Below are 21,534 nucleotides of genomic sequence, written 5' to 3' on the forward strand. Positions count from 1 at the left end.
GTGTCAAAAGAACAAACAAACAAATGCATGGTAAGTGGTGAGTAAGAACATTAACGAATTGATGATGTCACACCAAACTTCACATAAGTCTGTACAAAATGACAAAAGTCGAAGGATGATGAATGGACGAGGTGCGACAGTGTATGTGCAAGAATAGAGGAAAATGTTTACAGGAAGGTCACTTGGAGCTCAAACTAGCAGAGGTGCCAGCGGGAGAACGCCAGGAGGAAGACAGCCAAGAACCCGGCCAAAGGTCGAAAGACGGGAAGGAAAACAACTGCACCACCAAGTTAAACACACCGAATCGCCCATAATCAGCACCCAACCCCACGGAACCAGCTCTCAACGAACCAGCACCCACTCCCATGGAATCAAACTCTCCTGCGAACTTGGCCCACCCCAAAGACTCATCACCCATCAAACTCGGCCCACACCGGCATGTGCAACTGAATATAAGATGACCAAAGAACCTTGAACGTTGCCTTTTCTGAATGGAGACTTTCTGCTCTTGAGCATGGTCGCACGAAAGGCCCAGCGCTGTATTGTACTTTCCTAAAAACCGAGCTTTCTTAACAAGAATTGTGATTGAACTCAACCAACCTGTGTAAGTCTAATTTTGTTTCGGTGTCTTAGTCTTTTCCTAAAATTGAAAAAGAAAACGAACACGCAGTGAGTAAATTGGATAACAGATGATTGGCTCTGGCTTTTGCCGTGAGGCGCGGATAGCGCGCTTCCCAAATTGTGGACCAAATCCAACATTAAGTAGAATGAAATGTACTGTACTACTTTCCTTCATATAACATTTACTAAATAAGATTTGAAAGCTTATTTTATACGTGAAATGCAATTCTTAATAAACCCTCTTACCAAAAAAGTGTTTAATACAAAAAACTTATAACTGTTTAACTTTAGTGTTTTTTTAACTATTAAAAGTATTTTCAATAAAAATAAACATCAAAAGAAATTATTCGCTTGACTTGATTTTAAATTCATTCGTTTGCAATAAAGTAAAATAAATAATAGAGTTGGCGGGGCTGTCTTTGGTGGAATGTGTGCAGGATTCTGGTTTGCTGAACTGTTTCTGGACCCAGTGGTTCTGCAACGAGCACACACACACACACACGCACACGCACACGCACACACACACGCACACACACACACCTAAATTATTTTAAAAGAAAGTCGGCCATTTGCAAACTAGTATTTTGTCAAACATCAGGTAAGGCTATATTTTGAGGATTTTATTAACAAAGTCCAATCGTAAATTTCATTATTCTTTTTCAAGGTTAGTACACAGATCTTTGAGTCAGACAGGAAAATGATAAAGAAAAAAAATCATATTGAAAGAATCCCACACAAACAAAAGAGCCGATTTGAGAATGGGAAATTTTTATATTTCATTGTGAAAACTTTCACGATTTATGACGTCACTCAGCTCACATGACTTCCGATTGCAGAACAAGATTAATGGACCAATAGAAACTTTATTTGCCACACCCATCGTCCAGCCGAGGCACAGCGTCTTCATCAGAATTTAAAAAAAAAAAAAAAAAAAAGCTCTTCCATCCAGAGGACGACGGTTGTCGTGGTGGCGTGCAGCTCACATATTGTTGAATCCCATCATGCCTTTCATGTTTCCTGCCGCCCCTTGCTGGAACTGTCGCATCATCGACTGCAGGCCTTGCATGCCACCTGCAAAGTGTGCAAGTCAGAGGCGGGACAAAGTCAAGTCAACTCAATTTGGTGTTTCTTCCAAATACAAACCTAAAAGTAGCCACTCAACTCATGGATTGCCAGCTATTTTAGAAAAGTTTCATCTTAATACACAAAATGTAATGTTCTATACAAAAGCAGACAGGTTGCAATTCACCAGCTGCGATCCCAAGAGACACAATGCCTGTGGCACCTGTTTGTCATTACTGAGAGCGTGGATGAGACCCTCTGGGACTCGCTAACTATGTGACGGAGCATTACCCATATGGTGAAGCACACGGGGGTCCATCATCTTGGCCATCTGCTGGTTGAGTTTGGCCATCTGCGAAGGGTTGACGTTCTTGGACATGTCACCTCCTGAACCCGTACAGGCAAACCGGACACGGGTTACAAGACGCGTGATAGAGGCAGCCGGTCCCGAGTGAGGCGTCACCTTTGAACAGGCCTTTGATGCCGCCCATCTTCTTGACCATCTGGGCGAACTTGGTGTACTGGGTGAGAAGTTCTTGAACGTCCCGCGTGGCCACGCCCGCCCCGCGGGCCACCCGTTGTATGCGGTTGGCTTGCTTGCTGAACAGCTTAGCGCCATCCTTGCTGTCCAACTCTGCACATGATGCAGTCACTCGGGCGGTTACCGTGAGGCTGACACTATGGCGTTGTTGAGCCGTGTGCAACTCGTTTGATTTGTCAAATGTATTGTGAGTTGTTGTCCCCGACACCTGCAACTATTTTTCAGTTGTCGTCTGCAACTGCATTTCTGTTGTCTTTGGTTGTTAACAGACAGCGACCATCAGTAAATTTTCATCAGTTTTGGATCACCTGCAACTCCGTTTAATTATGTGCGAACCGTCCACAGCTATCTGCAACGCGTTCTGCTACGAACAGCGCGGGCGCGAACGGCCAGTCGGAGCGCATCTATGGTGTTTATTTTGTGTCAATAAGTTGAAAGAAGACTTTTTAAAACGCAAGCAAAAAATATCAAGTCGCAAGCAAACAATACCAATTCAAAATACCAAACCGGAAAAAGAAAAAAGAATTCAAATAAAAAATGCCAGATTTTTAAAAAAATGGTGTAAATGGTGTTGATTGCACTCCTTGACATTTTGCTTCTGCTCGGCTATTCTTTGATTCTGCTCCCAGTTTCTTTGATTGCGGTTTTGACACAAACGTGACGTGTGGGTGGGTGGGATTTCCATGAGTGCAAAGAATCGCGGCACAGAAGCAAAGAATAACAGAGCAGAAGCAAAATGTCATTGAGCATTACCTTGGTCATTCATACTGTCCATGATGGTCATGAGTTTCTTCAGCCTGGCCATGGATTCCTGCTCGTTTCCTTTGCTCATGAAGTCCGTTCCAAAGCCCGGAATCATACCCTGTGCACACGCACGCACACATGGCTTGCGATGTAGTTGGTGCTCAAAATGCCAGCAGGTGGTCCTGTGAGAGGGCTCACCATGATCTGTCCAAAGGGCCCCATCTTCATGATGTTCTGGAACTGCTCATACATGTCTCTGAGGGTGAACTGGCCTGAAGGTCAGAGAGTCCACATCAAAGCCGTCCCACGCTGCGGCGGGACGAGGAGCAACGCATAGGCGGCACGCCGCCGACCCCGCGCAAGGCCTCCTCACCGTGTTTGAGCTTGTCGATCAGCTCCTCATTGTCGTCCAGCTTGAGCTCATTGACTCTGTCGATCAGGCCCTCGATGTCGCCCATGCCTGTCGGAAGAGGAAAGCGGTGAGACGGGAGGCCAGCTTGCTTGTGGCCCTTTGACGGGACATCGTACCGAGTAGCTTGCTGACGAACGGCTGTGTCTTGAAGGGTTCGAAGTCGTCAATATGCTCGCCCGTGCCAATGAAGATGATGGGACTGCGGGTTGCTGCCACCCTGACACCAAAACGGCCGCCCGTTACACAAGAAGCTCGAAAAAAGATGGTGCCATTAAGATTTATCGTATGTTAATTGCATCTTTGATGCTGACTGGCCGATAGGGTAAGATGAAAAAAACCATTAAATCAGCCAATTAATCAATTATTGGATTTTTTTCTAAATCTAAAAAATTCTACACTGCTATTTTTCTGCTTACGCGCTGAGAGCTCCGCCTCCTTTGGCGTGTCCGTCCAGCTTGGTGACGATGACTGAGGCCACGTCCACTTTGTCCTTGAAGGCTTTGGCCTGAGACTCGCAGGCCTGACCAATGGACGCGTCCATCACATAGACAATGTTGTCGGGTTGCTATGGAGACAAATGCTGCTGAGGATAACTGACGGTGGAGGTTGAGAAGCCGAGCTGAGCACTCACCACGGCGTTGGAGACTTGCAGCATCTCCTCGAAGAGCGAGTCTTCCTGTTTGTGGCGTCCGCTGGTGTCTACGATGATGATCTCAAAGTTCTCGCCTTTGAACTTGTCCACGCCCTCCGCTGCAATCACCACTGGATCCATTTCTGTATAACTAAAGGCAACAAAAGGTGACACCAGGCAGGGAAAACCTGAAGGCAACACGCGTGATGACACAACTGCAACCTGAATACAACACGGATGAGGATCCGCAAGGCAACGACGACACAGCGGCAGGACGAATCGGAATTCAACTGAGCGAGATCCTAAAATACTTGAAATTCTCAACTCGTCTACGAGGTTTGATTTCACCAGAACAAAATCATGCACCAACGGTCAAGACTAGACGAGGCTAAACTTTACAATACAACATCCCAACATGTCACTTGCAACATATGCTACTCCCTGGACATGAATTTGGACAAAAAATGTCCGCCACGAACATGCGTGGGGTTCCCTCTGTCTCACCTGCCGTAGAAGGGTATCCTGGCCTTGGTGGCGTTCTGCTTGAGCTGATCGAAAGCGCCTGAGGACAGGAGAGACCGCCAGTGAGCGTCAAGCATAGGGCCTTGCCATTTTAATGATCGAAATTAGACCCCCCCCCCCCAAAAAAAGTATCAGATTTAAAGCTCAACTACTCAACAAAGCCTTTGTATCAAATTATAAAGGATGCAAAAAACAAGTTAACTTATTCATATTTCTCTGACAAAACATTAGAATCTGCCTAAACTACTGAGTGCGTGGCTTACCGGCTCGGAAGGTGTCGGCACATATGAGGCACGTCTTCCAGCCTTTACGCTGGTAGTAATACGCCAGCTGCAAGGCAAGACTCAATCTTGATTTCGGTTATTATTGCCAAGATGAGTTGTGTGGAAAGTGAGCAAGGTGGCACCTTGGAGCAAGTTGTGGTCTTGCCGCTGCCCTGCAGGCCCACAAACATGATGACGTTGTTCTTGCCTTTGGAGGGTGTCCACGCCTTCACGCCAGGGTCCACCAGCTGCGGGCATAAAACAACAAAGGCTCCACGCCACTGCCGCCAATTGCGTCATCTCTTTTTTTTGTGCCACTCTGACCTTGACCAGCTCCTTGAAGACTGCGTGCTGGATCATCCTCCTCTTGTTCAGACCCGACGCCATCTCCTCCAGATCGATGGCAGCCCTGCGAGGACAAAAGCGTCGGGATGTCAAAGGGGAAGCACGAGCTGCGCGTTTGTCTCAATCTCACTTGACGTTCTCTCGCAACTGCTTGACCAGCTTGATGTTGACATCAGCCTCCAGGAGGGCGGCGCACACCTCCTTCAGCATGGAGTTGAGGACCTGGCGGGAGGAGACAAAAGTGAGGCCTAATGCTTGACCGGCAATATACGAATCTTGATCTCGTGGACCATCAGGTCCCTGGCCGGGTAGTGGACACAGACACAATGCTCCTCTTTTTGGCTCTGAATGCCACCGCAATGGATGAGATATTGAAACCAAAAAGATGTGCTGCAAGGGCAGAAATTCAGGTGCACTACCTCTTCATTGATGATGGTGGCGTTGCTGAGCGACCTCAGCGCCGATGTGATCTTGCGTCCCAGATCGGCGAGCACCATGATGACGTCTGATGCTGCGCGCCCGCACCGTCCGCGTTAAACGCTTGCGCCTCTGCTCAGGAAATACGTATACACACACGCTTTGATGTGTTATACACGCATGTTATACATTTCAGGATTCAGATAAACACATGGTGATGTTGACACGCAAATTTAAAGTCGAAAAAATGGGGACTAAAATGAACGTGATGGATATGAAACGATACTTACATACAGGCGGCGGAGGACGCTCGATCAAGCGGATCAGCTGACAAGATGAGTGGACCAACACTTCTGTACACTGAATAATTAAAGTACCGTGCAACCGAACGTCACCATGGGAACGGTAGAACTACTTCACATTCCATCCATCCATCTTTTCGTTCTCTCTACTGCTTGTATAGATGGACGTAGTTAATCACCAATGCCAGTTAAACGGGAAAAAAAAGGAACAAGCTGGAAAACAACCAACCACAGATTGTGACGTTCACGTGTCACCAAAATGTTTGGCGCAGTCAACTAATGACCACCTGAGGTCATAAATATTACCGTTGGAATTTGTTCTTCAAATTTACATTTCAGTCAGTGGCTGACGAGTGATTACAAATGCTCGACTGGCAGGCACGTCTTGTCGAGACACAAACAGCCAGCTAACCAATGCTAAGTTAGCAATTACCTCGCATGTCGCGCGGAGGCAGTCCAGGCAAAATCAACCCAAGCGAACAAATACGCAAGAAAAGACAAGAAAAGGCTCCTGAGTCCCACCTGAAATCTTTTCACTCCCGACTTAGTTTGTGCCTCCGTCACAGTTGCTAGCTCAGGCTGCTCGTCATCAGTGCACTAATCCGGAAGTTAGCGTGGTCTTTCCTTCTTCGTTATGTACCGCGCACACGCTCACGTCTCCGGGTCGCCACCTACCGACCCAAGTGATAGTGCGACGCGCAACTGCCTCTCGTGTTTGAAGGCAGTAATGATGTGAATTCCAGTTCTTTTAGGTGAACTGAATCTTTAGAATCAGTTCACTCAAAAGATTCGTTCAACGAATCGTCCCTTCTCGGCCGCACCCCCCCCCCCCCCCCCCCCCCCCCCCCACACACACACACACACACACAAACTGATCTGTTTTTTTTTTTTTCAACATCCCGTGGAAACAACCCATACACATCAAACAATACAACTACACAACCCCGCAACCCCCCCCAATTTATTATATATAATAATAATTGGCTCGGGTAATTAACACATTTCTTTCTATAATAGTGTTGGCATACTTATTGCCCCCCGGCTGGGCGCCTGCACATTGGGGTTCACCCCGGTGAGCGAGAGGGTAGCCTCCCTCCGCCTTCGGGTGGGGGGGACGGGTCCTGACTGTTGTTTGTGTCTATGCACCGAACGGCAGCTCAGAGTACCCACCCTTCTTAGAGTCCCTGGAGGAAGTGCTGGAGAGCGCTCCTTCTGGGGACTCCATCGTTCTACTGGGTGACTTCAATGCTCACGTAGGCAATGACAGTGAGACCTGGAAGGGGCGTGATTGGGAGGAACGGCCCCCCCCCGATCTGAACCCGAGCGGTGTTCTATTATTGGACTTCTGTGCTCGACACAAATTTTCTATAATGATCACCATGTTCAAGCATAAAGGTGTCCATGTGTGCACTTGGCACCAGGACACCCTAGGCCGCAGTTCGTTGATCGACCTTGTAGTCGTGTCATCGGATTTGCGGCCGCATGTTTTGGACACTCGGGTGAAGAAAGGGGCGGAGCTGTCAACTGATCACCACCTGGTGGTGGGTTGGCTCCGATGGTGGGGGAAGATGCCGGTCCGACCTGGCAGACCCAAACGTTTAACGTCTAAACATTTTTATGCATTTATTAGTGAATGAGGCCCACTGTTGGGCATGGATGTTAGCACATTAGCATGTCACATTGTTCCAGAGTAAAACACTATTGCGTGACATTAACACAAATGTAAGCATGTTAACATGGATAGTGGCTAGCATATATCGCATATTATGTTAACATGTTAGCTTGTTGTTGTTTCTGGGTATGATCAATTATGTCACGTTGTTTACAAGCAGATGAAGACAGTTTATTGGTCGGCCTCCAGTTGGAAAAGCAGGAATCCGCTAAAGACGCTAAAGCTGCGCATGTCGTCATATAGTCTGTAGCTCGCTGGCAGGCTGAGACGTACGCGGTCTCCCGGCTCCAGAGGGATTAGCGCGCCGTTGGTGGCCGACGCATAGCCGCCGTGGTCGTTGAGGTCCAGGCTAGAGACGATGGGCTGCTGGTTGCGGTACAGGGTGACGCCCATGTAGCCTTTCAGGAAGTCCGCCGCCGTGAAACTGAACACGTAAATGCCGCCCACGGGGGCTGTGAACACACCTGGGCAAAATGGCCGACCAATCTTTGGTTACATCGTTGTCATTGCCATCGTGTCATCACCATCAACATCATCATCTTAAGGACGGCGAGTTATCAAAGCTCACCCGAGGTCTCGTCGTAAGCGCGTCCGATATTGGTAAAAACCTTGGAGAAGATCAAAGTGGTCTCCTGGTCGAAGGGTCCCACAGATCCCGAATCTGTCAGCGCGGCGGCAAAGGCCACCTTGGTCTCACCTGCCGACGATCATCAATGCCATCGATAATAACATCATCGTCATGCACAATCAACCAAGCACACAACTCTACAACCTGATGTCTGTCTGCCATGCTGCTCCAAAACGTGCAAGCGTAACATCAAATCTGCGGGGACGTCATCAACTTGAGAAACGCAAGTACACACACAAACATTAACACACTGTGCCTGTGTGACCTTCAGTTGTCTCCTTCAAGTCGTTCATCTTCTGGCCGCTCATGTTTAACCTTCTCAGCAACACTGACGGAACAAAATGAGTAACATGAGAATATGAGAGCGCAATTATTAAGATGACTGTCTTATGAAAAGAAAATAAGTGACCTGAGATCAACATGAGGGTTACCTTCAGTGTTGTGCGTCAGTTGAAACTCCACGTTAGAAAGGTGCGTTGTCCGAGCTGAATAACATTAGAACAGCAACAATCATAATGACGTGCCATGCAAGTTCCTCACATTGTCATACAAACCTGTGCACTCAGTCTTGAGTTCTTCAAGAACTTTTTCAGTGATGTTCAGTCGGAACTCCACGGCTACACATGGCGAGATGACAGCATGAGAACGAAATGAGATGATATGAGATGAAATGACATGAGAGCCACATTACCTGCAGTGTTGTGGATGCTGTCAGTCAATCGTGACTCTACGTTGGAAACTCGTGTTGTCTCAGCTGAAGGATGTAACAACAGTAGTGATGAGAATGATGATGATGATGCATGCAAATTCACATGCTTTCATCACCTGTATTCTTCATCCACAGATCCCCCACTTGAGCTTCTGTGAGTTTCAGTCTTTCCGTGACCATCAACAACTCGCCTTACGTCAGTTAAACACTTGTTACACTTATACAGGACCGCCCCCCCCCCCACACACACACACCTCTGCTTTCGGTCTTGAGTTGTTCCTGAAATTTCTCACTGACATTCATTCGCCCATCCAATGCTGCACACGTAAAATCAACAACACAATAGTCACACAGTAACATGAGAACAAAAGTACTGACATAAAAACATGATAGTGACAACACATTAGCGCACGTGCGCACGCACGCACACACACACACGCACGCACAAACACCTGTGCATTCAGTCTTGAGTTCTTCAAGAAGTCTCTCACTGACGTTGAGACGAACCTCCAACGCTACACACAAATTGTCAACATAAGAACAACATGAGTGATAGGAGAACAGAATAACAACTTGAGTGACATTTAACTTCATGTGGGGTCCCACGGGGGACCATACTTTTACCAGTACTCTTTTTAATTATTATATGAAGAGTATGACTAACCTGAGCTGAGAACCTTCAGCTTCTCCACATGAGCTTCAGCCATCTTCACGTTGCCTTCAAGAGCTTCAAGTGGGACGTGGCATCCAATCAGCTATTAGCTTGCATATTAGCATGCTAACATGCAAATAGTGTTAGTATACCTGCGGTGTTGTTGCAGCCGTTAGCCAGTTGCGCTTCCATGTTGGAAAGTTGACCTGATTTGACTGAAAAGTTAATGTCAACATAGAGACCCTGACCAGAACTGCTTGCAGTATCTTGGAGTTTCTAATCTCCAGACTTGAGGCCTGTAGACTCAAGACCTTCAGAGTACAGGCCTCTAGAGAACCTCAGTCAACTGTAGACAGTTGACTGAGGTTCTCTTTCCAGGACCTTTATGAACCTTACCTGATATTTCTGTCCACAGGTCTTTCACATGATTTTTCACCACATTAATTTGCACCTCCAACCCTGCAGACCAGAACCATCTCAGTGACAAACACACACGCACACACGCACACACACACACACACACACACACACACACACACACACACACACACACACACACACACACACACACACACACACACACACACACACACGCGGGTGCACAAAGTGATTGTGTGCTTACTTTCTCTTTGTGTCGCTGTGTCATTCAGCGTGTTCACTACGGCAGCTGAAAGCAAACAACGCGTGAAACCAGAGTTTTGACCCCAGACAAACAAGCCCTCCAGAGCATCGAGACCCCCAGAGTCTAGCCTTCAAACTACAGACTTGCAGAGTCAAAACCTCTTGACCCATCGCCAAGTCAAGGCCTACAGACTTAACACCTCCACAGTTTCAACTTGTAGTCCATTCCCTCAGAATCTAAAATTCCCCAGTCTGGGCCTCCAGAGTCTAAACTTCCAGAAGATAAGAACTGTGGAGTCCAGATCTTCACATTCTAGACCCCCAGAGGCCAAACCTGCAAAGGACTTCCAAAGCATAGTTACCTCTAATGTCCTGTAGGTGTTGTTCACCTGTCATCATTTTGCCCTTGAGGTGCAGTAGTTGAGCATGGAAAACACTCATGTTTTGGTGTATATTCGATGAATCTGTAAAACAGCAAGTTGATGCCAACATGAAGACCTCAGACCTTAGTGGGGAGTAGTAAGTAGGGAAGTAAATAGGCCTACATGGTCAAGGTGGCCTTGTGGTTTATTTCAGTAGACTCACATTGTGCAACTGTACTCCGATTGTCATGGGAAGCTTGTGTATTATGGGATAAGTCACAGGTGTCAAATTCTGCTCACACCTGATTCTAATGATCCCCTCACCAGTAAGCTCTGCTGGAGCCTGATAACAATTGTGATCATTTGAATCAGGTGTGTTGGAGGAGGGGAAACATCTAAAATGGCCCTCCGGGACCAAAGTTTGACACCTGTGCCACTGCAAGTGGACATTGGAGCAATCCAAGCAGACTAACATCGTCTTTACAGAACGTGGTCAGCAAGACTATGAGAGACTGATGTCAAAGTTTGTCAAACTAAAATCAGGAGTCTAACCGGTTTCCGCACGGGACTTTGTCTCCTGCCGTTGGTCGTCTTTTTCTGAAATTAAGGCCGTCGTCTGACCCTGGCTGGAGTTCTGATGGACTTGGACTTCAGTGTCCGCTACTGGAAAGAAGAAAACAATTTTGAGCCTAAGGTTCTACTCAACCTGTAACAGGGAACAGGACCCAGGAAGGGATGTTCACCTGAGCTCCTCTTCCTCAGATTTTCCACCAGGCAAAGTCGAGATGCCAGAACTGTAAGGACACCGTAAATTGATGTTATGTGATTTGTGAGGCTGGCTCCAATTGGCTGGCTCCAATTGGCTGCCTTGATCTCTGAACTTTTACAACCTAACCTGAGCTCTTCCTTTTGAGCTGGTCTAAGGCGCTCTCGCTGGCCCTCAGCCTCATCCTCAGGAAGGGAAGGTCACCCGCCAGGGCTGGGTAATATTTGTCATGGTTTGCAACAAGTCAGTGGATGTCATTGTCGTGGTTAGACACCAGTTGTCGGATGTCGGTCAGACAAAGGATTTGACTCACCTGTTGTCTTCCTCTTCAAGTCCTCCACAGAACCTTCACTGACATTCACTCTGGACTGCAGCCTTGACACTTCCTCTGAGAACCACACAATCAAACATTTGTTACCGTCAATTATCTCACCTGGACCGTGAGATTGTGCAAGAGAGGCAAGCAATACAAAGACAGATGGACACTGGTCCATATGAATGAGAACGCCTACATTGGGCTTCCTACTAGCTGTTGCTGGCTGCTCAAGGGGTTGTCCATATCAGTGACAACGGGAACCCCCGATAGAAACTGCGTGGGCACTCGGGGATACAGGACTTCCTAAGAGCCCCTATTCACTAGCTTGTTTTTTGAGGAGAGGTGTTTGGAGCAGTGGTCAACATTTCACAAACTTGATGTTTCAGAACTAAAGAAAGTCTGGACACTGAAAAACGTGTAAGGGGGCAGTCTCAACCAGACCACGTGCTTAGGTTTAGCCTGTCCCATTTAGATCATCCACAGCACAGGATCTAAGTGAAGTTAGAGGTACATGTTCTTGGTGGGCCTGCATGGAATAACAGGACTCACGCGGTCTGAGTGGCCTCACGTGGTCTAAATGTTCACTGGAATCGTCTAAGTGGACTTACCTTGCCTGTGCTCTTCCCTCTTTTTAAGATCAGCATTGATTTCGCTCAGCATCTTCTTGTCTGCCTCCACCTGGACTTGCAGTGAGTCCAAAACCTGTCTCTGCTTCTCTGCCACCTCCTCACTGTCCCTTAGGCGGGTCTCAATAGTCCGGAGGGCGTTGTGCTGGTCCACCGAAGCTGCCTGTAGACTGAGGACTAGCATCCGGTCCACATCCATCTGGATGTGCATGGCATCCAGCTGTTGTCTCTGCTTCTCCACCACCTCCTGTCCATCCCTCATGCGGCTCTCGGAGGTCCTGAGGGACTGACGTTGGTCCACCACCGCCGCCTGTAGACTGAGCACCAGCTGTCTCAAGCCCAGCAGCTCAGTCCAGATGACGGGCAGTTCAGGGGGCACAGTTGAGTCCTGTGTCCTGAAGGAGCGGTCCCGCTCCCAGGTGGGAAGCAGACCAAAGACTTCTGACTGGCCAATGAGCAGAATCAGAACCACAGAAGCTGCACAAAACTTCATGGCAACCATTTGGACGGCATCTACATGTCCCACAATGCACCTGTGTCACGTGAGTGTGCATCAAAGTGATATTTGTGTGCAGATTACAGATCATGTGACCCACTAGGCTTCTGATGCAGTTTCTGCACATACCAAACATAGCTAACATCCTAATCTGCTAATCTACTCGTTTACATTTTATAACTGGTATGGCTGCTAAACTACCACCGTTTCCTATCACTAAGTTACAACTCTCTTGCTGTGAGGTAGGACATTGTGCCCAACTACTGTAGTAATAGACTACAACTAGTTAAAGCGTGATAGTGGCTACACCACTAGTATTTACTATGCTATTACTGCACTGCCTACTATACTATGACAATACCGTACTACATCACACTAGCACTAAATTACTCTATTGTGCTATTACTATTTACTCCTACACTATCAATCGACTAACTACACTACACTATAGTACAAAACACTGTAATATACTGTTCAAAACGATGACTAAGTTATTTCAATTTTTGACTATCACTCGTATTGAGGCTGGGATGATGTAAAGTGAAGAATAAAAAACAAAAAAGTTCTTTATTAAAAAAGAACATTCCATAGTGACAGCAAATATTCATCCATGATGACTATGAAAGTCTGCGGTCAAATAAAGTCACTTTTCCATTCCAATGGGCATCAATCAATAGGCTGGCTCTTGCCGTCAGCTGCTTGGCTGATGTAACGTAGTGAGACGCAGCCGAAGCATCGAGGCTCTTCGGGACGCTGCCCTTCTTTTACACACTGGCTTCTTTGTGGACCCGAAGCACATGCCAGTACAAGTCTCAGGTCTGGTGAACTTTGTCAAAGCATTACAAAGCCAAAGCAAGACGTTGGGGGGGAAAAACACGTGAAATATTTTCTGCTTAAATAAGTAGAAATCTTTTGTTAACATTACTACACGTGTCCTTGACCACCAACTTAACACAGTGATGATACCCGATTGTGAACTTCCTATAACGGGACGAATGCGCTCGAATTGAGGTGGACATCTCTATGAGAGATGTTTTATATACCAGTGCAAGTATTTGCTCGTTGAGTACTATTCCCTACAGACGTTAGAAATGTCATTTAACACACTAAGAAAAGATTGCAAACAAGTTTTTTTTCTGATGCAGACAATTTGCTGATGTGTCAAACTGCTGCGGTATCGCGCCAACTACTGCTGAAGAGGACTTAGATTAAGTATCAGTGGCTAGTATCGACACTCTCCAGGAAAACCTGATACCTTAACATAATGCTGGTTTTGACCTTATACCTAAATCTGATATCGGTACACCCCTATCCCTTACACCCACTTCAAAATTCCAAAAAACAACCCATAAAGAAATGACAATTCGCCACATCCACATAAATTGGTTGATGGCCCGCAGTATTTTCAGCCGTTGGGCAACGTTTAGAAATTTCAGACGCAAGGTTAGAAAAAAGTGCAGCAAAGTCCGATGCCACCCCGCCAAAGAAATGCCAACGAGTGTGACGGTGATGTCACAGCCCCTCCTCGGCCTGCCTTCTAGAACTTCTAGGTTGGAAAAGGTTAGAAAGAACATTCCATTGGCACTGCACGGCCTCCAGGACAAGTCAGGAGCGACTTGCTGCACAACACCACCCTCCATCCATCTTGTAAGGGCCAAATGTGGACAGGTCAGCGCTGGCCTGTGTACGTTCGGACCCAGGATGTGAAGGAGGCCGCCGCAGATGAGATCATCCCTCCGGTGATGATGGACGGCTGGGACACCTGAAGCGCACTCTGGGAGAGATCCATCGGCTGTGGGCGGGACATCGGATTCAGATCCAAGTGCTGAAACTGTACCTAATGGTGGCTGACGTGTTGCGCATAGAAGGTGGAGAGTACCTGTGATGGTATATCGCAGAATCGCGGACTGGGCACGGTCTCCCAGTCAGTGCCGAGGTCAGTCTCGTCGTCAGTGACGGCCTCATCTCCGCTCTCCTCGGCAGCTCCCGAGGCCTCGGGCTCCACCAACTCCATCGACTCCTCCAGGTCGGCGCTCATCTCAAACGGACCCGTCCTGAAACGGAGGGGACGTGCTCAGCGCTCACTCTCGGGACGACCGTGATATGGTCGCCGGCTCACCTGCCCAGGTTGGCATTGTCGGCCGAGACCAGGAACATGATGTTGCGGAGGGTGTGGTGTGGGTGGAGCTTGTCATAGTCCACATGCTGCACACACCCAGACATCCAGCCCCCCCCCAAAAAAAAACAATGTGACTGAGTCCTTAAACTATGTGAAGCGGTAGAAGCTGGCGCAGTCGCCACAATTACCTGTGAAAAGCACAGGTGCAGCGTGTTGGTGTTGAGCTTGCTGAGTGCGCGCGTGAATCGGTAGCGACTCAGGTTGTCGCCACAAAACTCGCTGGAGGAGGAAGGGAAGAAAAAGTTGAGGATGAGGTCACGAGTCAGGAGCGAGCTATTGCGTGTTTTGGTGCAGCGCCACCTGTTGCACAGCTTCTTGGGCAGTCCCACGTCCAAGATGTGCGACAACACGGTGAGCAGCTGCGTGGCGTAGCACAGAGCGGCGCTGATTGTGTGGGCCGGGTTGATGTGGTCCAGTTCTGAAAGGGACACCGCGGGCGGCACCGGTAAACAGACACATCAGACCGCGCTGCGCTTGCAGACCACCACCAACCCAGGCCGTGCTTGGCGCTTTTCTCGTCCACCCAGCTGTAGTAGGCAGAACAGTCTCCGTTGCTAGGCAGGGTGGCGGCGGGCCCTGCGATGCTGACGCTGGTCTCGCCGTTCTGGTCGTCCCAAATCCAGCGGCCCGACAGGTAGGTGGTCCTGCGCGCCTCCGCCAGCTCGCTCACTGTGCTGGACGTCAATGCTGCCTCGCAATCGGATGCCACGTCGGCGGGGTCTCTGCGGGGTGTGGCGGCGTGTCGTTAGCATGCTTACTGCATCTTGGTGGAAAAGTAGGCCTTTTCTGTTGTGGCTCACCTGCTGCAGGCCTTCTCTTCCCGCGTGGGGAAGATGTGCGCCATCAATTCGGCGATGTGCTCACAGCGCGTGGCCGCCAGCTGAGTGAGTCGCTCGCGCAGTTCTCGCTTGCGTCGCTCCAGCAGTTCGGCCAGACGCCGGTTGTGCCGCTCGATTTTCTCCTGCTTCTGCTGGTGGCGGTTGGCGCGGCGCTGAAGGCGCTGACGCTCCTCCTGGGAGTGAAGTAGCAGCTCTTTGTCTGCGGGATGGGGGTAGCAAGGTGACGCGTAAGGACACATGGTGACACACAGTGATGTGACTTTTGACTTGAACTCAATTAAGTCTAGAGATGACGCAAGAATCGGGTGAGGACTTGAGATGACGCCAGGCGTCCGCTTACCGATCTTGACTTCTTGCCGCGCACAGGTCAGCGCCTGGCTGATCTGTTCCATCTTCACGTGGCACCACATCATTTTCCACTTCTGAACATAGCGTAGTCACAAAGCGCTTAGAGTCAACCTCGCCGTCACCTCCAACTCGGACTCACCGTCTCGTCGGTCCGCAACTTCATGCGCATGCCGTGGACGACCCTGAGGAGTATAGGCAATTCTGTGATCACTACCCAAACAAGTCGACGCGCAAGAAATCTCACCGATGCTGCAGCTGCTCCTTCTCGTCTTTCAGTGTCTTGAGCCTTGCCATCTTGTCTGCGTACCTGCGGCGTGGACACGAGACACAAAGACCAAAAGTTAGGGTCCCATCCAATCCAAATGTAATTCTGAAGCACTTTGAAAAGCATAAGTGGTGTATAATTCATCCACGACACACCGGTTAAAAACAAAATAACATAAAATATGCAAAAAAGCAAAGAAAAAAACAGTACGAAAGCAAAACTCACAACTCTCTGTGCATGGTCACGGAACTCCGAAAGTATTAAAAAGCTGTCAAAGCCAAAGTGTGACATTCATGTTGAATTCTACGTCATAGGGATTAGTTTGTGGGGAAATTGAACGTTGCAAGACTATAGCAGCAAGTCATCACCTCTACGTGCCTAACTGCTAATGGAGCTCCAATTAGCTGCAGTGCTAACGCGACTGACTCGGCTAAAACAACAACACGGACGTAAACAATGGGTGTGGGTCGAATGTGCGAACTTCAAATCAATACCCGAGAAACGACATTTCAGTGCGGGGTTATCCTTAAGAAAAGAAACGAGTGGCTTGGCATTATGTCGTGTTTTGTTAATGCTATGTTTCAACGGATTCCGCGAGCCGATGCGAGCGAGGTGCGCCGTGCCGTGGTGTTTGAATGTTGTACCATCATTTATTGTCGTTTTGGAGGGTGACAATGACGCCGAAGTAAAGAGGGGGTTTGGATTTCGGATGACGTCGCGTCAAACACCGCACATCCATCGGTTTACGGGCGTACTGTGCGGAGGTGAATCGTATATTCCCAAATATGTGTGCAAAGTTCCGCGTTGCTCTCACCTCTCCGCGTTTCTGCCGTCTAAGTACACGAAGTCTCCGGCCTGCACGCAACGGGCACACGTCAGCCTTCTACGGGACGTGCTGCACAGCGGGCACCGCTCTACCGCCACGAAAAGACCCTCTGCGTCATCCACGGACTCCACCATGACGCCGGCGGCTAGGACGGTCTGATGAGTGCGAGGCGGCGCTGTAGGCGCTGTAGGCGCTGTAGGCGCAGGCGGCTGCCTGCCAGCAGGACAAGGGTCTGCTGGGTATTCAGCGAGAAGCGGCAGCCCCGCTGACGTTGCCATGCTTGCGTGTTTATTACCCAACCTTTTTTCCCCCCCTCAATACATATTTTAAATATATATATATCACCTAACGTAACTAGTCCACGACGTCAACGCTCGTAAGGCGTCCATGGTGACGTGACTTTTTTGGGTCGTGACCAGCCAGCAAAAATGGCGAAAGCGTTCGGTGCCGCACTTCCGGGTTCTGTTTTGTTTATGTCATGACGTAGCCAATGCTGGACGGGGTTTCCACTGAACGTAAACAAATATGGCAATGTGTAAACAGATTTGTTTTTCTTCCAGAGTGACAAATACACGTTAATGGTGTGAACGTGATTAAGAAAGAACGTTTATTAGCATATTGACACCTATGGCATAAGATTTTTTATATTTATTTTACTTTTTTGTTCTGATGCTACATGACAAACTAATTGCCAAATATTTACAAATGAGCAGGAAGTGACATCACTGCTTGCGGAAGCCTCTTAAGATGGGGTAGATGTTCTCGAAGGCTTCGTAGATCTCGCTGCGCTCTTTGGCGCCTGCAAGGAAAGCAAATTGACTGGCAGATCATTGATTGATCAAGTAACCTATTGAATGTTGCAGGCACCCAGACTGGCCGACACCTACCAGTCAGGACGACTTTGCCCGACACGAAGATGAGCAGAACGATTCGAGGTTTCACCATCCGGTAGATGAGGCCCGGAAACAACTCGGGCTCGTAACTGCACAGCCGCAAGAACAGTCCAGTTAGCCCTTCAATTAAAACAACAATGTCAATGGGAAACTGTAACAGGAACAAGAACGGTGAACAGGTTGAGAACATGGGGAGTAACGCAATTGAGAACTTCATTTGAAACAAGATTAAAAGTAATGTTGAGAACAGGAACAGGACAGAATTCTAGCAGGAACATGTAGAGTAACAGGATAAAGTACATAAACAGTCACAAGATTGAGAAGCTGAGTATGACAAGTACAATAAAATTGAAAACAGGATAGCAAAACCTGAGCAGGAACAAGAATGTGTAGAGTATAATGATAGATGATCAGCGACATCACTGAGAACCTGAGTAGGAACATGTACAGCATCACCATAAACTTGAGCACACCGACAGTCACGAGATTCAGAGCTTGTGCCGAAACAAGTACTAAATGCGTAGAATCAAGATTGTGATCCTGTGTAAAAACTACGTGAGCAAGGAGTAATAGGCTGAAGAACACAAGCAGAAACAGGAAAATGATCATAAAGAATATGTTGCAGGAATTAAGTGATTGGCAGAGACAGGATGGAGAACTCGAGCCCAATCAAGAGCACCAAGAAGAACACCAGCAGGAACAGTAACAAGACTGAGCGGGAAGATGCAGAGCAACAGGATGCGCGAGGACGTTGCACAGAGAGGAAGTGCGTGGAAGCTGCGACCTGCTGAACTGCTGGTGGGTCAAGACCAGGCCCTCCAGACGGATGGGAAAGCAGACGTCGCAGCTAGCCACCATATTCTGTATCTTGAACTCCAGGAAGCGAGCGGAGAAGCCCAACTTCTGCACCACGCGGGCGTACTTCCTGGCCGCCAGTCGGGACTGTTCCTCACTGCATGCGCTCATATTGCAGTTTTTAAATAAATTAAAAAAAAAAAAAAAAAAGACGACACTGGAGCAGGAAGGCCCAGGCAAACCTGCTTGACTATGCAGACCTACCAACCTCTTTGCTCCGGTGCAGACCATCTTCCCGGAACTGAAGATCAGCGCAGTGGTTCTGGGCTCTCGGATCCTCATGATGACTGCGGCGAAGCGCTAGAAGCACAAAATGCACCTCTAATAATGGTAAACATGCTAGATTAAATATACTAAACCTGGTGAGCACAACATGTTTAAAATAAACATACTCAAAGTAAAGAGGCCGAGCTAAGCCTGGAGTCCAAAAGAAAATGCTGATCTCAACATGCTAAAGTTAACAAAACTAAATATGTTGAGCTAATCGTCCCAAGCTAAACATGCTCAAGGTTGAGTTCAAGCCTTCATCTCCTGAGGTTGTCTTGGGTGAGCTTGATACCTTGGGGTTGTACTCTGCATTTCGGGCTTGAAGGGCGATGAACTTGAGGTCCAGCGGACAACCCAGGTTCACTGTGGAGACGATGTTCCTGCGCACACATACACCCGTGACAGCATGCACTGGATGCCCAGATGCAGCAGGAACAGGAAGAGAAATGTGGACACCCTGAACAGCTTCAAGAATGTGTGCAGGAAAAAGATCATGGACAGGAACAGGATGGAAAACATGACCATGTACACTAATGACGTCAAGAGCATGAACCTGAACAGGCTCACTATGGAGACAACGTTCAATATGGTAGCTGGACGTACTGCAGCTGCGGGACGATCCCTGACCTCTCAGTCATGGGGGTCATGGGCGTCATGGGGGTCATGGGGCAGAAGACGGCACTGTCGTTTGCCAACCGTGAGGATGACGAAAAAGGTCGTTCTTCATCTTCACTTTCGTGGTGGGAGGTCGCAGCGACACTCCCACCGCCTCCTGTCAAATGCACGCAAACCTGCATTAAAGGCATCCCGTACTTTTATTCATACTTTATTTTTCACTGTGCATAATTTTGCCTTCATAGTCATGACACTTACAGGGGACCAGCAGGTGACTCGTGCAATAGTGCAGGTAGCCAGTACCTTCGGTATCCTGTGTGCTGGCACTCAGCTCGTCAGGTAGGAAGCTGAGGTCCAGGTCGTCGCTCAGTTCACCGCTTGCCTTCGGGGAGGGCGGGAGTGGGTCGGCCGAGGTCGGGAGGCCGCCATTTTCCCCGTCCAGGAAGCCAGAGTCCTGCCCAGAAAAAAAACACACCAGTTAACCCTCCATCCATCCATCCGTCCATTTTCTGAACCGCTTTGTCCCAACGGGGGTCGCAGGCGTGCTGGAGCCTATCCCAGCAGTCATCGGGCAGGAGGCAGGGGACACCCTGAACCGATTGCCAACCAATTGCAGGCCACACAGAGACTAACAACCATCCGCACGCGCACTCATACCTAGCAACAATTTAGAGTCTTCAATCGGCCTACCAAGCATGAACAAGCAATGGTTGCCCATCGCGGCTGTGCGCGAACCTGTCCTTTATGTGTTTGTGCATAAGAAACACAAGGAGACGGTGTGCCCGGCCTTCCCACTGCTGTAGATGATGATTCATCATCATGGCTTAATTTTGCAATGATTGATTGGAATAAATCGTTAATCACTCACCGTCACTATCAATCATTTGCAGTGATCACAGCAGAAAAAAATCCACAAAGTAGCCAACAATATGCTTTTCGTCACAAATATTTGAGCTTGACTTGAATTAACTTGATAATCGGCAAATGACTTGAGGCTACCGGCAGGTGTGCCAAGAATGCTTTTCTTTTGTTCAATGAAGCTATTGAAAGCGCACCACTTCGATTCTCCCTCTTGTGATAGCAACTCTGAATAATTGCAATTCAACTAGCTAGCGATGTTAAGCCATCAGCCATGCGGTGAGGCCGCAATAAGTGAAGCGCGATATAGCGAAGGACGCCTCCCCGCGGAGCGTGACTGCCGCTCAACCACTCACGTTAACAAAGGAGTCATCCAAGTAACGCTCCAGCGCCGACTCGTCCATGACTCAGCAAGCACGTGTCAAGACTCCCCAGAATTTTCCTTGCATTGCTCCCGGACAGGTAAGAAGAGCACGGGCCCAGCTGCATCCAATCTCATCATGATGGAAAAAAAAAAAAACACACACACACACACACACACACACACACACACACACACACACACACACACACACACACACACACACACACACACACACACACACACACACACACACACAATTTACAGACAATGGAAAGGCTTGAGGTTTTTATCGTGATAGATTTCAGAAAGTAATTGAAAAAATATTTTGATAGAAAACAATGTAAACCATTTTTTTTGTCTCAACCAGCTGATGAGCAAGTTTTGCAGTTTGAGAATATTGTTTCATAAATCAATTCCAGATTTGCGCATCTAACATGTACGAACAATTGAAGCACAAATTTGTGCAGACGCAGTCAGTGTATGAGGGAGGCCTTAGCATGTCACTGGTGGTGTGGCA

At 48.2% G+C, this 21,534-nt stretch overlaps 4 protein-coding genes across 20 annotated transcripts; all 4 read right to left on the bottom strand.

Annotated features, from left to right (window-relative positions):
* Window positions 1-1,368: 1,368 nt before the first annotated feature.
* Window positions 1,369-6,546, bottom strand: srp54 (signal recognition particle 54). Its single transcript, XM_085932488.1, has 17 exons — window positions 6,383-6,546; window positions 5,849-5,918; window positions 5,561-5,690; window positions 5,272-5,363; window positions 5,121-5,205; window positions 4,940-5,044; window positions 4,797-4,863; window positions 4,516-4,573; window positions 4,012-4,162; window positions 3,797-3,945; window positions 3,497-3,597; window positions 3,342-3,428; window positions 3,167-3,240; window positions 2,978-3,086; window positions 2,147-2,317; window positions 1,975-2,070; window positions 1,369-1,692 (listed from the first exon to the last, which is right to left on the bottom strand). Exons 3-17 carry the CDS (start codon window positions 5,636-5,638, stop codon window positions 1,601-1,603), a joined length of 1,515 nt encoding a protein of 504 aa, XP_085788614.1. The 5' UTR covers window positions 5,639-5,690; window positions 5,849-5,918; window positions 6,383-6,546; the 3' UTR covers window positions 1,369-1,600.
* A 939-nt stretch (window positions 6,547-7,485) lies between these two features.
* On the bottom strand, window positions 7,486-12,737 carry LOC147045623 (uncharacterized). Of its 3 annotated transcripts, none has more exons than XM_085931257.1 (20): window positions 12,195-12,737; window positions 11,584-11,658; window positions 11,400-11,483; window positions 11,248-11,298; window positions 11,057-11,167; window positions 10,505-10,606; window positions 10,144-10,188; window positions 9,918-9,980; window positions 9,674-9,727; window positions 9,534-9,596; window positions 9,322-9,384; window positions 9,124-9,186; window positions 8,986-9,060; window positions 8,852-8,914; window positions 8,715-8,777; window positions 8,592-8,645; window positions 8,426-8,488; window positions 8,305-8,355; window positions 8,101-8,229; window positions 7,486-7,996 (listed from the first exon to the last, which is right to left on the bottom strand). In XM_085931257.1, the coding sequence occupies exons 1-20, from the start codon at window positions 12,712-12,714 to the stop codon at window positions 7,704-7,706; spliced, it is 2,085 nt and encodes a 694-aa protein (XP_085787383.1). In that variant the 5' UTR covers window positions 12,715-12,737; the 3' UTR covers window positions 7,486-7,703. The 3 variants fall into 3 exon arrangements, with proteins under 3 accessions (XP_085787383.1, XP_085787382.1, XP_085787384.1); XM_085931256.1 differs by having other exon boundaries at window positions 9,674-9,736; XM_085931258.1 differs by lacking the exons at window positions 11,057-11,167; window positions 11,248-11,298; window positions 11,400-11,483 and having other exon boundaries at window positions 9,674-9,736.
* Window positions 12,738-13,256: 519 nt separating this feature from the next.
* On the bottom strand, window positions 13,257-17,630 carry atg14 (autophagy related 14). 3 transcript variants are annotated; one of them, XM_085931259.1, is made up of 11 exons: window positions 17,154-17,630; window positions 16,319-16,381; window positions 16,214-16,256; window positions 16,067-16,148; window positions 15,688-15,925; window positions 15,380-15,609; window positions 15,188-15,305; window positions 15,016-15,106; window positions 14,828-14,913; window positions 14,588-14,762; window positions 13,257-14,500 (listed from the first exon to the last, which is right to left on the bottom strand). In XM_085931259.1, the coding sequence occupies exons 1-11, from the start codon at window positions 17,441-17,443 to the stop codon at window positions 14,378-14,380; spliced, it is 1,539 nt and encodes a 512-aa protein (XP_085787385.1). In that variant the 5' UTR covers window positions 17,444-17,630; the 3' UTR covers window positions 13,257-14,377. The 3 variants fall into 3 exon arrangements, with proteins under 3 accessions (XP_085787385.1, XP_085787387.1, XP_085787386.1); XM_085931261.1 differs by lacking the exon at window positions 17,154-17,630 and adding an exon at window positions 16,984-17,132; XM_085931260.1 differs by lacking the exon at window positions 17,154-17,630 and adding an exon at window positions 16,565-16,958.
* A 116-nt stretch (window positions 17,631-17,746) lies between these two features.
* Window positions 17,747-21,170, bottom strand: tbpl2 (TATA box binding protein like 2). 13 transcript variants are annotated; one of them, XM_085931266.1, is made up of 8 exons: window positions 21,010-21,170; window positions 20,099-20,249; window positions 19,808-19,952; window positions 19,473-19,560; window positions 19,122-19,213; window positions 18,843-19,028; window positions 18,053-18,178; window positions 17,747-17,964 (listed from the first exon to the last, which is right to left on the bottom strand). In XM_085931266.1, the coding sequence occupies exons 1-8, from the start codon at window positions 21,055-21,057 to the stop codon at window positions 17,865-17,867; spliced, it is 936 nt and encodes a 311-aa protein (XP_085787392.1). In that variant the 5' UTR covers window positions 21,058-21,170; the 3' UTR covers window positions 17,747-17,864. The 13 variants fall into 13 exon arrangements, with proteins under 13 accessions (XP_085787392.1, XP_085787394.1, XP_085787391.1 ...); XM_085931268.1 differs by having other exon boundaries at window positions 18,053-18,147; window positions 18,843-19,010; window positions 19,784-19,952; window positions 21,010-21,169; XM_085931265.1 differs by having other exon boundaries at window positions 18,843-19,010; window positions 19,784-19,952; window positions 21,010-21,169.
* Window positions 21,171-21,534: the final 364 nt, after the last annotated feature.

This window comes from Syngnathus leptorhynchus, chromosome 15 (genome assembly GCF_054491065.1).
Source record: "Syngnathus leptorhynchus isolate UIUO chromosome 15, UIUO_Slep, whole genome shotgun sequence".
In the NCBI taxonomy this organism is placed as follows: domain Eukaryota; kingdom Metazoa; phylum Chordata; class Actinopteri; order Syngnathiformes; family Syngnathidae; genus Syngnathus; species Syngnathus leptorhynchus.